The sequence below is a fragment of the Gymnoscopelus braueri genome, assembly GCF_963280865.1.
Source record: "Gymnoscopelus braueri genome assembly, chromosome: 24".
Classification (NCBI taxonomy): domain Eukaryota; kingdom Metazoa; phylum Chordata; class Actinopteri; order Myctophiformes; family Myctophidae; genus Gymnoscopelus; species Gymnoscopelus braueri.
In genome coordinates this window covers 31628003-31642752 of record NC_137626.1, presented here as the reverse complement: position 1 = coordinate 31642752, position 14750 = coordinate 31628003, and the positions used below count along the sequence as shown (strand labels likewise).

The following is a 14750-nucleotide window of genomic DNA, read 5'->3' as shown; positions in this document are numbered from 1 at the left end:
CTTCCCACATAGTCAAATCCTGAGTGGGTACATTTTGGGTCCATGCATGCACTCTCTGAGTTAAATGAACACTATGGATTTTACTGTGCGTCGTCTCTGAGTAAATAAAGTCATCAGTCAGTATTCCTACTGGAAATACTCTGTGTCATCTGTGTCATTTTAGATTTTAGTTATATTTATAGCACATTGGTTGGCTATTCAAAAATCATGAACATTTGCGCAAATGTTGTTTGTTCCAGGGGGGTCCCTGGAACAAAATATTTTGCCGCCCCCAAATACATATAATTTTAGGGGTCTTTGACACGAAAACGTTTGAGCATCACTGATATAGCAACATATTATTTTTTTCAGAAAACTTTTTGAATTTAGAAGACATTTTTAGAATTGGCCTCAGGTCTTAATGGGTTATTGGGTTAATGACACCCGCAATGTTCAAACCTTGATCAACCGTTGCTCTGCTCGAACGTCCTCTCATCTGCGTTATTATTAGCACAAACAGTCTGGCTGAAACAATGGTAAACATCATGTCGTAAATGACCCGGGTTGTCAGACACAGCCAGGAGGATCAAATGTGACATTGAGAGTGCTCCTCTCCAAAAGTTGGAGAACAATTTTCAGCTTGCAGCGCGATGAGCACTCCACCAAAAAAGACTGGACACCAAGGGCACTAAAACGCGATGCTCAGCCCTGGGAAGAGGAGCATGTTTTTACCATAGAAATGCATGGCAGAAAGCGCATCTCCCCAGACCAAGCGAGGAATTCCCTCTGGCAAGAGAGGTAGAAGTTTGCGCTCCCTACATGGGACACCCAGGGTTCAAATCCCCGGGTAGAGCATCATAAAAGGTACGGATTGAAGCTTTTAAATTCAAGCAAAACAATCCAAAACAGTGGTTCTCAACCTTTTCTGGATCAGGGCCCACTTGAAAATGTTGAAAGCTTTCGCGGCCCACCCATTTGACCACTCAACACGGCGGTCTATCGGCCATGCATTTTCAGAGCATGTTCATTTTAATGATCAATCAATCGACTGTGTTCCACCTGGGTTCCTAGTATACTTTAAGTTCTTGTTTATTGGCATCACTTTTTAACATTAAAGGTAGGGTAAGTGATTTTCTTTGGTTAAAATAAGTGTTAAATAGCTCTATATTCTGATAGTACTCATTGCTATAGAGTGTTTGTTCAGTAACAGGAGTCTCCATGTCTCTCCAGCTCTTTATTAAAAAGAAAATGCATTTTCAGGTTTGTATTGTATTGTATCCAATCAGTATACAGATTAAACAAGTGAAATTGGAAGTGATGACACAAAGAAATGAGCAGACAAAATTGGAACTGGAACAGTGTAAAAAATTAAGCTGCTAAATGGGTTCTCTCTCCTGATTGGCAGACAGTATTTTGTCACCTACCTGAAAATATAATTTCTGTTTATTTAAGAGCTGGAGAGACAGGGAGACCCCTGTTACTGAACAAACACTGTATAGCAATGATTACTATCAGAATATAGTACCTAAACCTTTTAACAAAAAAACAAAAGCATTTGTTTTAACCAAAACAAAATGGCCTGTCCCCGACTAAGGATTTGTTTAGTCGACTCTAATTGGCGACTAATTGCCAATAGTCGACTGGCAGTCGTCTAATAAAAAAATAAAATAAATAAAATAAAAAAAAATTTTTTTTTGGGCCAAAATACATTTTATTTCAAAGGGCCAAGTCTACACGGTTTGTTTTGTCTCCAGCAGAGTTTCTAGTGTCTCTATCTCTCTCTGGAAGAGGTTGCACATGAACTCTGCAGCCGCACTGAGGCGCTCCAACACAAACAATACCAATACAAAGACGAGGAATAAGAAGAATAAAGTGGAAGTTACGTGTGGTTGCAGGTGTAGACTTGGCCAAAAAACAATTTAAAACATTTTTGGCCCTTTTTTTTTTTTTTTTTTTTTTTTTGACTAGAGTCGACTAAGAGACACTTAGTCGACTCGGACCCCCCGCGACTAACCAGTCGACTAGTCGACTTAGTCGAGGTCAGGCCTAATTAATCTTTGTGTTTTGCCAATTCATTGGGGGCCCACTCGCAATATCCTCACAGCCCACAGGTTGAGCATCACCGACGTAAAACGATCACAAAAATACAGGAGATGAAAACAGTCCGTGAGACGCGGGCGACCTCTGACCTGCGGACTTGGCGCCGGAGGAGGAGGAAGCGGGCCGCCGGAAGGAGCCCATGCTCACGCTCTTCTTCCCAGACACCGAGGCGGCCTTGGAGGAAGACGAGGAGCGCCCGCCATCCACCGAGTCTTCATCGTCAAAGTTCTTATCTGGAAGGAGGAGGAAGAAGAGGAGAGGAAGGGAGGAAGGGGATAGTGGGAGATAGGAGAGACAAAGCGCTCTAGTCAATGAGGGGTATATACAATGATGAATACGCCATTCATTCATTGGTTCATTCATTCACAGCCATTGGTTTCTTCTCAAAATAATAATGTTATTAACCACTTAACCCATTCAAACCGGGAAAGCATCTGTGTAACCACTTAAACCATTATTTTATACTTTGGCTATTCAAAAATAGCAGATATACAAGCTCATAGCGCGGCACCGAGTGCCGCGCTATGAACTTGTAGATCTGCTATTTTTGAAAAATCTCGAACATTTGTGCAAATATTTGAATATATATGTATTCTTAAAGGGAACATTTTTGACTCAAATCTTTGCATCTGGGGGTCCCTGGAACAAAATATTTTGAGATGGGGGTCGGCGGCCAAATACAGTGGTAGCCAGTTGGTTTCGTCACCTGGGGTACTCATCAAAACCACACCCCTCTGGGGGTGTGGTTTTACCTTGGAGGGCGGGGTTTAGCCTTCTTTTTTCCCCCACTGTGTAATACAGTAGGTGGACAGTAGGTGGCAGGGCTATGACTGGGTGGCTAGCTTGTTCTAAACCAAGTCCTATTTGCACTGTTTTTTTTTTGTTAAAGAGACAATTCCCTTGATTCCCTTGTGGTCTGAGGGGTGAGACCGTTTTAACTAGTGAGAGCCTAGACGACCACTTAGCTGATTGTTGGTGTAGTTATCTCATGTTCATTCCTTGGTTGTACACAAGCCATTAGAGAGGGAGAGGAAAATGGACGGGAAGAGACAGAGAGGGTTGTAGGTGAGGGTTTGAGTGTGTGCGTGCATGCGTGCGACGTGCGTGCGTGCGTGCGTGCGTGCGTGCGTGCGTGCGTGCGTGCGTGCGTGCGTGCGTGCGTGCGTGCGTGCGTGCGTGCGTGCGTGCGTGCGTGCGTGCGTGTGTGCGTGTGTGCGTGCACATACACAGATTTTTGACTTTCAGTAACACCTGAATCTGCCTTTATCTTGACCCAGTATAGGTTTACAGTGATATTATTTTAACTTTATTCGAATAAACCTTTGCCCAAATGTTTTTTTGTCCCCTCTTTAGTTTCCATCGTCCGTGCTGACTGCATACAGTGATATACAGCGGAGACAGATTCGTTTAGTCCTCCCCTCCCGTTCTCTCCACTGAGTGTTTCAAATAAAATAATAATAATAATAATATTAATGGGGCAACCTGTAATGACATTTTATGTAAAATCTGTTTTCTTATTTTTCTGTGGTGTCAGTTTTCTTTTAAAGATATTTTTCTGTTCCCACCTGATGTCTGGTAGTCCTCTACTTTGGACATGTCATTATGGAAGAAACATTTTATAGAAGAACACAATTTTCACAAGTGAGGAAAATTAACTGCTGTTGGTAGTCATGGCTGCCAGTTCCAATCTGATGTTGTGTGGGAGTTGTGACCGCTCCAGACCATACTGAGTAACTACTAACTTGCATAATGTTTTCAGACTAGGACTGAAGTCTAAGATGTACAGGTCTTTGGCTCTGGAGTATATATATTTCCATCCTCTAAAGATGATGATACGATTTCCCAACCTGCAACAGCACATCTCAAAACCTGAACACAGGCTATTTCCCTTGGGCTCAACCGTCTTCCAGGAGAGGGTCTCTGGATTGAATTTCCACATTCTTTTGCCACTTTTGCCACCAATTATGTACACTTCTCCATTGTAGGCAAAGGCTGAATGATCCCTGCGTCCTGTTGGACGAACACCCCTTCTGCGCAGGTTCTTCCAGCGGTTGGTCTCTGTGTCAAACACTCTGCCAACTCTGTAGAAGGCATTAAGTTCCCCCTCTCCTCCAAATACAAAGATCTTTGTCCCGATGATGGTGGCAGAGTGGCCTGCTGAAACAGGTGGTGGAGTGCCTCTGATGTTAATTAAAGTCCAGACCATTGTGGTGGTGTCCAACTTGTAGATGTCATTATAGAAAACAGTATAAGAAAACCAATTTATTTTCTCTCCTCCATGGATATACATGACCTTCCCCAAGACACAGGCTGAGTGGCCCTGCCTCTCCTCTGGGACAGTCCCAGAAACATTGTGCCGGAGCCATCTGTGGGTGTCGACATTGAATGAATAAATCTCTTTGCGGTAATGTAAACCATACCCTTCGCAGATGTAGACAGAATCTTCTATGAGCACAGCTGTGTGGCCCCTGCTTCTGCAGGGACGTTCTCTTCCAGCTCTCACTGGAGGCACCTTCACCCAGTGTAAAGACACTGTGTTGAAGATTATCACATCAATCTGACCAAAGTCCCAGTTAGAGACTATTCCAAAGGAGTACACTTTGTGTCCCACTGTCACAGCAGCATGAGCGTAATCAAACAAAAAGAAAGGTCTCTCCGGTCCTTTCATTGGATACACTGTACAGCACAACATTCCTCCAACATACACCAGCACCAATGTCAATCTAGTTGGAATGGTCAAAGTCTTGCTGCTTAAATGAATGGAGTCGTATTGTGCGACAAAGGTAGCAAAAACCCCTTGTTGAAGAAACTGGAAACTAGAAAACCACTGATCTCCTGTTCCTAATAGTTAGGAATGCAATGGTAAATTACCAAGGGTGGTCACTGTGAAAGTGGTTTTAGGGTGTGACGTCTTATGGAAGTCAAAGCAACACGACTGCAAACAGGTGAAAGGAGACGTTGTTTGCTAGCAAGCAGTCGGTTATATAGATCTTGATGATGTCATAGATGTGACATCACTCATCAAATGTCACAAGCTCATGGGTGGTAGGACCCCCGCACCGTCGCCTTCAGTTGTCCCACCAGGCTTCTCTGTCTCTCATCAAGGCAGAGTGATGTTGTGACTGGGAATCCATAAGCTCAGAGTGTGTGTGTGTGTGTGTGTGTGTGTGTGTGTGTGTGTGTGTGTGTGTGTGTGTGTGTGTGTGTGTGTGTGTGTGTGTGTGTGTGTGTGTGTGTGTGTGTGTGTGTGTGTGTGTGTGTGTGTGTTTACTAGAGGTAGTGGTCCCTCACACCTAGGTCGCACCGCCAATACGACCGATATGTGTGAGTCATAGTGCCAGAGTACCCGTTGTAGCCGTCTGTCTGTATGTCTTTGGTACCCATATATGGAGATCTCTATATCTGTCAGTCCTTGTCCCTTTTATGCCCATATATTCAGATCCCTGATGTCATCAGTATATGTCCATATATTGGCACACCGGTTGGATCGGTGGTTGAGGACAATTGGATATAATGCCTATAGAGCGTCGCAGTTCCCGCCCACTTCCTGTTTTTTTTGGTGCCGGAAGAAAAAACTCAATGCATTTTTCCATTGACATTTCCAAAAATATTTATATCTATTAATTTAAGCCTCGAATCAAGCCATCATGACATGACATGAATCATGACCATAAACGTTTGATTCTGTGATTTTTTTTTTTGTTGAAAACGGCAAAACAAAGGGTATTTATTAAATATAGTATATCATATAATTAAATATAAAATAAAAAAAAATCACAGAAAAAAACGTTTTATGGTCATGATTCATGTCATCTCGTGATGGCTTGATTCGAGGCTTAAATTAATAGATATAAATATTTTTGGAAATGTCAATGGAAAAATGCATTGAGTTTTTTCTTCCGGCACCAAAAAAAACAGGAAGTGGGCGGGAACTGCGACGCTCTATATATTTGGACATCCTGCATATCCGAACGACTCAGTGGCGGGCACCACACACCACACTCCCTTCAGTCATTGCCGCTGCGCGCACCAAGTTTGAAGTCGGTCCTCCCATATACAGTATATATCATTTTGGGGGTCCTTAACATGAAAAGGTTTGAGAACCACTGATACAGCAATAATAGTTTTTCAGAAAACTGTTAAAAGACATTTGTAGAATCTGCCACAGGGATAAATGGGTTAAATGCTATATTCTTCATTAACCAGGGACTTTTACCCCCCTGTACACCAAATCCCTTCGCTGCAAATATACATGCTCACAACGCGCAGCTTGTAGACCTGCTCTTTTCGCAGAATGTTTGCCTATTAGGTCATGCTCAGAACAGGGATGCCAGGGTTGATTCTACAAATGTCTTCTAATTCCCAACAGTATTCTGAAAAAATATATATATCAGTGGTGCTCAAACCTTTTCATGTCAAGGACCCCTAAAATGATATGTATTTGGCGAAGGACCCCCATCTAAGATATTTTGTTCCAGGGACCCCCAGAAGCAAAGTTTGAGTAAAAAATGTTTGCTTGAAAACAATACATATTCAAAGATTTGCACACATTTTCACGATTAAAAAAAAATAGCAGATCTACAAGCTCATAGCGCGCCACTGAGTGCCGCGCTATGAGCTTGTAGATCTGCTATTTTTGAATAGCCAAAGTGTAAAATAATGCTTTTTAGCTCAAATAAAAAAATTACAAGGACGCGTTCCCGGTCTTGATGGGTTAATCTACGGAACAACTATTGACGATATCTCCCCAATACTTGGAGTTATATCTTTGCAAAGTAACGAAACAACAACCCAAGATAAGAGATGTAGAGCCTACAAACCCACTCTAGAATCCAGGTGTAGGACAAACAGAAAATCTGCATAAAGATTGAAACAATAAAGTCTGCACATTGCTCATTTGCTCCCACTGTTTTATTGCATGTACTGGATGTCCTGGAATTAAAAGCTTTGACAACTCCTGGCTCAGAAACAACTTAACTCATCACGACAAATGCCTGATGAGGACACGTAGTTGAAACATAATGGCAACGTAACAAATCGTTTCTGTCAGGCAGAAACCTTGCATGTCAAGTAAGTGAAAATAGCCGATCTACAAGCTTTTATATCTGTGTTTTCGCTACATTTCTGAATAAGGTTTGAAAGTGAAAGTGGTTGAGTCTGTCTGTGGGTTTTATAAATATCTAATCACTGAAAAGTATCAACAAGAGCTTGTGACTAAATAATAAGGGTTATTTTTTCATTTCCTGAAAAGCAACAGTTTTGGACATACAAGGTTTCTGCCCAACAAGCGATGGTGTAAAAAGTAACTGAGTACATTTACTCAAGTACTGTACTTAAGTACAATTTTGAGGAACTTTTACTTTACTGGAGTATTTTGAATTTTCAATACTTTTACTTCTACTCCACTAGATCTCAGAGGCAAATATTGTACTTTTTACTCCACTACAAGTATTACTATACAATTTGAAAACTTTAGTTACTAGTTAGTTTGCAGATACAATATATATTATAAAACCTACATTAACCACTTTAGCCCTATTTTATACGTAGGCTATTTGAAAATATTTGAAAAAATAGCGACGCGTTGTGAGCTTGTAGATCTGCTATTTTCAAACATTTTAGTACTTTTACTTATGGTACTTTAAGTATATTGTTATGCCAATACTTTTGTACTTTTACTCAAGTTTGAACACAGGCCTTTTCGTATTGATACTTTCACTGAAGTCAAATATCCGAGTACTTCTTCCACCATTGCCGACAAGCGACGAAATGGCTTCTGGCTGGCATGGAGGAGCACAGGGTTCATCTTTCACAAGTCCTTTTAGCTGTCATTTTAACCCATTAAGACCGGGAACGCATCTGTGTGTCATTTTTAGATTTCTTTGGCTATTAAAAAATAGCAGATCTACAAGCTCATAGCGCGGCACCGAGTTCCGTGCTATGAGCTTGTATTTTTGCTTGTATTTTTGAAAAATCTTGAAAATTCGTGGCAAAACCTTGGATTATATATTTTTTTAAAGCGAACATTTGTAAAATATTTAGTTCCAGGAACCCCCAGAAGCAAAGATTTGAGTTACAAATGTCCACCAAAAAAAAGGAACAAAATCTAATATTTGCTATACTTTTCATGATTTTTCAAAAATAGCAGATCTACAAGCTCATAGCGCGGCACTCGGTGCCGCGCTACGAGCTTGTAGATCTGCTATTTTTTAATAGCCAAAGAAATCTTAAAATGACACAGATGCGTTCACGGTCTTAACGGGTTAAGACCCGCAGCCAAGACGCTTGACATTTTAATCAAACAAAGAGAGACATTAGTGCTGCTGGCCGCTTTGGGACGTGAACACAAAGGGAGGCATTATGGGAGAGAGCATGCCAACGATGTGAGAAGGCAGGACTCCTACTCCATAACATCGTTGTGACGATCATCCTCCACAGCATTCAGTGCACGCTGAATGGCAGATGCTGTGTCAGGGCTATTGGTTTGGGCAGAGGTGGTCCTGAACCGCCGCATTACTGTCATTCCATTTCTCACATTCAGCGTTTGGAAAAGCATTTTAGGTTTGACGAATCTCATCCCAGAGCGACTCGCCGACAGCAGAATTATGTTGAAATCCAAGGACTGCCAACAATAGGAGCATGTGTGGATAACTAGGCCTGTCACAATTATTACATAATCGCCTAATTGCAATTATTTTACATAATCGCAATTATTTTTGCATAATCGTCATAATCAATTCCATGTTAAAAAAAATCATATATTTTCAAAAAAATTGCAAAAATTGTGGAAATAGCAGATCTATAAGCTCATATGAGCTTACAGATCGTCTATTTCCACTATTAATGTTTATTTTTAAGTATAAAGTAATTAAATATGTGTTATTTGTCATATCTGCCCTGTGCAACTTTTGTTTACGAAAGCTAAAAGCCAAACAGAAATGTAATTTGTATTCATAATGTTCCATTAATTTTCAACGACAGAAACACAATTAAATCGTTAATCGCAATTATTTGAGTGATAATTTAATCGTCAACTTAAATTTGTAATCGTGACAGCCCTATGGATAACCAGCGCTCCGATAATAGATGTGTAATAAGCAGTGGTGGAAAGAGTACTCGAATATTTTACTTAAGTGAAAGTATCAATACCGCAATGTAGAAGTACTCTGTTACAAGTAAAAGTCCGGAATTCAAAATTTACTAGTACAAAAGTATTGGTATCAAAATGTACTTAAAGGTAGGGTAAGTGATATTTTTGGGTTAAAACAAAAAGTATTTTTTTTAAAGGTTAAAGCACTATATTCTGATAGTAATCATTGCTATAGAGTGTTTGTTCAGTAACAGGAGTCTCCCCGTCTCTCCAGCTCTTTAATAAACAGAAAATACATTTTCTGGTAGGTGTCAAAATCTCAGCCAATCAGGAGAAAGTACCCATTTTTAAGCTTCATTTTTATAGTGTTCCAGTTCTAATTTTGCCTGCTCAATTCTTAGTGTCATCACTTCCAATTTCACTTGTTTAATCTATATCCTGATTGAGTTCTCTATCCTGATTGGATAAAATTGGAAATGAAACTGAAACTGAAACGAAAATGCATTTTCTGTTTTATAAAGAGCTGGAGAGACATGGAGACTCCTTATATGGACAGGACACTCTATAGTAACGAGCACTATCAGAACATAGACCCATTTTGCAATTATTTGAATAATTGCAAATCACTTACCCTACCTTTAACGTATCAAAAGTAAAAGTACTAAAATGTTTGAAAATAGCCGATCTACAAGCTCACAACGCGTCCTTGTAGATCGGCTATTTTCAAATTGCCTAGGTATAAAATAGGGCTAAAGTGGTTAATGTATGTTTTATAATGTAATAATTTATATCTGCAAAGTAACTAGTAAATAAAGTTTTCAAATAATTGTAGTGGAGTAAAAGTACAATATTTGCCTCTGAGATGTAATGGAGTAGAAGTAAAAGTACTGAAAATTGGAAATACTCCAGTAAAGTAAAAGTAAAATTGTACTTAAGTACAGTACTTGAGTAAATGTACTTAGTTACTTTACACCACTGGTAATAAGACCCCCGGGAGTCTGCCACATGGCTAAAAGGATTGCTATAGAGTAGACGAGGCCATGGGGGGGCATGGGGTTACCAAAATCAGCAGGGGTCAACTTGCAATATGCCCATTAGATTTTGAGATGTCTTGAATTAAAGGTTGAGGGCGGCGCTAGAGGACAGGTCAGTGTCCTTAAAAGATTACGGTTCATCCTCCAGGGAGCATGAATGCACTCGTTTCATGGCAATCTGCCCGGCCAACACATTTCTTTTTATATCTCGTGTGGAGGTGAACATTTTGGCCTAAGGGTGGCACTAGAGGGAATACCGTGGGACAACCATAAGTAGGGTTCATCCTTGCCAGTACTTATCATTATTCAGCCCAGGTAAAAAAAAAAAAAAGAAGTTAAACAACAAGTTCTAAGTTCTCTACAGACTAGAAGTGAATGAATTGGCAGGACCAGCAGACAGACGGTTGTGATTTCTGCAGCGCTCTACACAGAAAGGTAACCCAGAGGAAGTCATTCCCATCCTGGACAATCCAAACCACGTGGTTCCCTCGAGCCCAGGAATCTGCCAGGCCAGCAATCGATCTTCATGAATTATTTGAAGGATGCTCGCGCGCACACACACACACACACACACACACACACACACACACACACACACACACACACACACACACACACACACACACACACACACACACACACACACACACACACACACACACACACACACACACACACACACACACACACACACACACACACACACAGGAAAGTAACTAAGTACATTTACTTAAGTACTGTACTTAAGTAAAAATTTTAGGTATTTGTACTTTACTTGAGTATTTCCAATTTCCAATACTTTTACTTCTACTCCACTACATCTCAGAGGCAAATATTGTACTTTTACTCCACAACAATTATTTGAAAACTTTAGTTACTAGTTACTTTTCAGATAAATTTAGAATTCTGGACTTTTACTTGTACCAGAGTATTTTTATATTGCAGTATTGGTACTTTTACTTAACTTTTTCCACCACTGGCACACACACACACACACACACACACACACACACACACGCACCCATACAGTATATTGTGCCAAACATAAACACAAGACTGCATGGCACACTCAAGCATATACAGTACACAGTCTCTCTCTCTCTCTCTCTTGCTGTCTCACACAAACGTAGTGTACGTAAGCGCGGCAGCGTGCCAGGCTATCAGTCTTCGGCCATCAGCGAGCAGCCTCCCCCCTCTTGTGTGCTATCAAAGCACGGTGCGACATCCCCGCTCAATATCAATGCAAGGTGACTCTCCCGGTCTGTAGAGGAGCGTGACGACAGCTTTGATCTGACACCGTGCCCTCTGAACACACACACACACTGGTGTCCAGGTGGGAGCCAAGAGCATGCATGCTTTCATCCCAGCCAAACACTACACAGCTGATTTAAAACAGGAAGAATTTAAAAGCATTCACTTGTTGAATATATTCCACAGTAGTGTAGATTAAAGGCCAATTCATTATTTCTGACTAGCTGTGGCTTCACAGATGTGGAATTGTCAGTGGAAAATAATCTCGTTTTAACTTTTTTGTTACAGTGATTTTGGAAAAATGTAATTATAGTGGGACATTTTCAATGATTGTCAAAGATTTTCAAACAATTTCTGAAATAGAACAGAAGCTATTCTAGCTGCTTCTGCACATTTGTGGAAGTATAAATTAGAGCTTAAACCCCCCAAACACACACAACCCCACCTGTCTGTATCTAGGTTGACATACTGTATGTAGCTCAAGCTGAATTTTAACCACTTAAACTCTAGATACTCCGCTGACCGGAGTTCCCTAGGGCTCTATCCCTGGCCCCTTCCTTTTTTCCCCTCCACACCAAATCTGTTCAGCCATTCTACAAGGTCACAACGCGTTGCAACGGATGCATTGTGAGCTTGTTGTCGTCGGTTATGTGCTGGTGTTTTGGTTGCAATGAAAACCTGACGTTGAACATCCATGTCACATGGTGGGACATAACTGTTAAACATTAACACAAGCTGACAGGGTGAACACAGTGGGACAGTGGTAGCCCAAAGGTTTTTTTTTTTAAAGACTTATTTTGGGCATTTCATGTTTTAACCAGATGAACAGCACTTTAAACAGGAAAGTAGGAGAGAGAGGGGGGGAGGGGTTAATGTATCAAAGTGCCCCGAATTCAAAGTCAGATTTCACTTTTATATTATGAAAAGTGAAATATGAAAAAAATAAATGTATCATATTCATATTAGCCTTATTCACGTGTTATACTAGCCTGGTAAACGCGTAAATTAACATGGAAATGTGAATTCACGCGACCGAGACGGTTTACCAGGCTAGTATTATACACTCAAAAGGGCCATTCACACTGAGCACTGTAACTATAAAAACATAGTTTTAAAAATCGTTCTAAGCCAAGTGGGTGGCAGTGTTCACACCAACTATGAGAAAAAAACAATGGCGAACGATATAGTTATAGTTGTCTTTCTTTATAGTTATTGTGCTCAGTGTTAATGGCCCTATGCTCTGTGAAACAGGATCAAACATTTTCACAGCTGTAATACCACTACTAAACGAGATGATGCATCTGAAGGGGCTTATCCTCTAATTGAAATTTCTAAATAAATATTTTTGTTTTGCATTGAACCTACAGTATATTGCAGCTTTCAGTGCTTTGCAGGCAGTAGGGCAGATACAAATGCAAAACCCCAGCAACATTAAACTAGTTGGTAAGCATGCCCTTAAATCACAAATGAAACCAAATCGATAGTGCAACTGACATTGACACTGGCCAAATGCCAAGTCTATCAGTGTGAGAAAACTGTGCCAGTACTTAAATGTGGCCGTCTCCAGGAAACATACTTAGCATGAAAACACAACTTGATTTTTCAGAGAAGAGAATGTTTACCACTCTCTGATGGAGGAAAATTGATTGAATATCAACCAAAAACATTCATAATGTGTGGCTAATGCATGTTGCGGAGTACTTATTAATGGATCAGAACATGAGTCCAGTCAATAATAACACCATAGTCAGTAATAGCAGTAGAAATCTATGGGCACAGGTCTATGATCATACAGTCACACACACACACACACACACACACACACACACACACACACACACACACACACACACACACACACACACACACACACACACACACACACACACACACACACACACACACACACACACACACACACACACACACACACACACACACACACACACACACACACCTTAAGATAGTACTGAAACACTGGAGCAGGACCAAACACAGGGACAAAGAGACAGATATCCTTTTCCATGTCACTGTCGCTATATATATATATAAAATGTAATAAGGCTTTAACAAGATCTCAAAAGCATCAAAGTTAATCATTCAGTGCCTGACTTATTTCTGGCAGTTTGGCTCTGAGTGCCAGAGCCAAAATTCATTGTAAAAAAAAAAAAGTGCTTAGGAGCCGAGATACAGCCTTTTTCAGTAAAAAGTTAAAAAAAGAAGTGAATGGAGCAGAATATTTCTTAATATCTTTTTTTTTTTACGTCTTAGACGTCCAGTGGCACAGGGCTTATGATACAACGGACGTCTTAGACGTCGAGTGGCACTGAATGAGTTAACAAAGTACGACACTTTATGGGTCATGAAACTCACTCGGCTCATAAATGACATGGCGTACAAAGCTGCTGTCACCTGTCCCTCAGCAGAGAGCAGCAGTAGGCTCTCTCTGGTGGCATATAAACCTGGCTGTCATACGTAGACATATCCTTTATCACAGAAGATTTAACACCGTCACCCTAGAGTCCCTATTCTGGCGGGCCAACATTCGGCCAACCTACAAGCTCACGATGCGTCGCGACGCGTTGTGAGCTTGTAGATGCTATTTTCGGCAAAGAGTTTTGGTGTAGAGGGAAAAAAGGAGAAGGCCTAGTATAAGTCCAACAGGTACTGTATATAGGGTTTAAGTGGTTAAACAGAACTGATGTTATAGAGGTGGAATTACATTTGTAAATTGTTTGTGCTATAAATACATAGCTTTCATGGTACTGCTTAGGGCTGTCCCTTTGTAGTCGACAAAGGCTTTGTTAGTTGATTAGTCGTTTTTTTACGTTTTCCATGCATAGATATAACCCTCTGCTAGTCTATAACTTTCAACAGCCAGTAGTGATCGTGAAATCAACATTAGAATGTTGATTGTTGAATGTTCTCAATCTCTCCAACCTGAATAGGCTGCTCTCTGCATGACTGTATGTAGCAAACAATTAATCAATTAGTCAATAAATTAGTCAGATAAGATTTTATTTAGTACAGGACAGGCCTACATGTTTTTTCTTTTCTTATCATTTTTTATCCCACGATTTGGTAACCCTTTTTTTCACCCGGTGCCAATTTTCTAAGTGATCCTGGGCACTACACTCCCCCCACCAGCCTAGGGAGGCCAGGGCCGAGCTCATGCCTCCTTCAATGCATGAGAGCCAACTGACCTTCTTGTCACCTGACAGGGGGGAATTTCCCTGGTTGGACGTAGCGCGTGGAAGAAACACGTAATTCCAACCAGTTCCCTTCCCCTCCATCAG

At 40.7% G+C, this 14750-nt stretch overlaps 1 protein-coding gene across 6 annotated transcripts in view; it reads right to left on the bottom strand.

Annotated features, from left to right (window-relative positions):
- LOC308080809 (CLIP-associating protein 1-B-like) overlaps nt 1-14750 on the bottom strand; it is a 92469-nt gene that overhangs the window by 47905 nt on the left and 29814 nt on the right. For all 6 annotated transcript variants that reach the window (XM_080422821.1, XM_080422823.1, XM_080422822.1 and 3 more), the window contains one exon: nt 2169-2312. In XM_080422821.1, coding sequence (XP_080278947.1) covers nt 2169-2312 — 144 coding nt within the window. The remainder of the gene's footprint in view (nt 1-2168; nt 2313-14750) is intronic.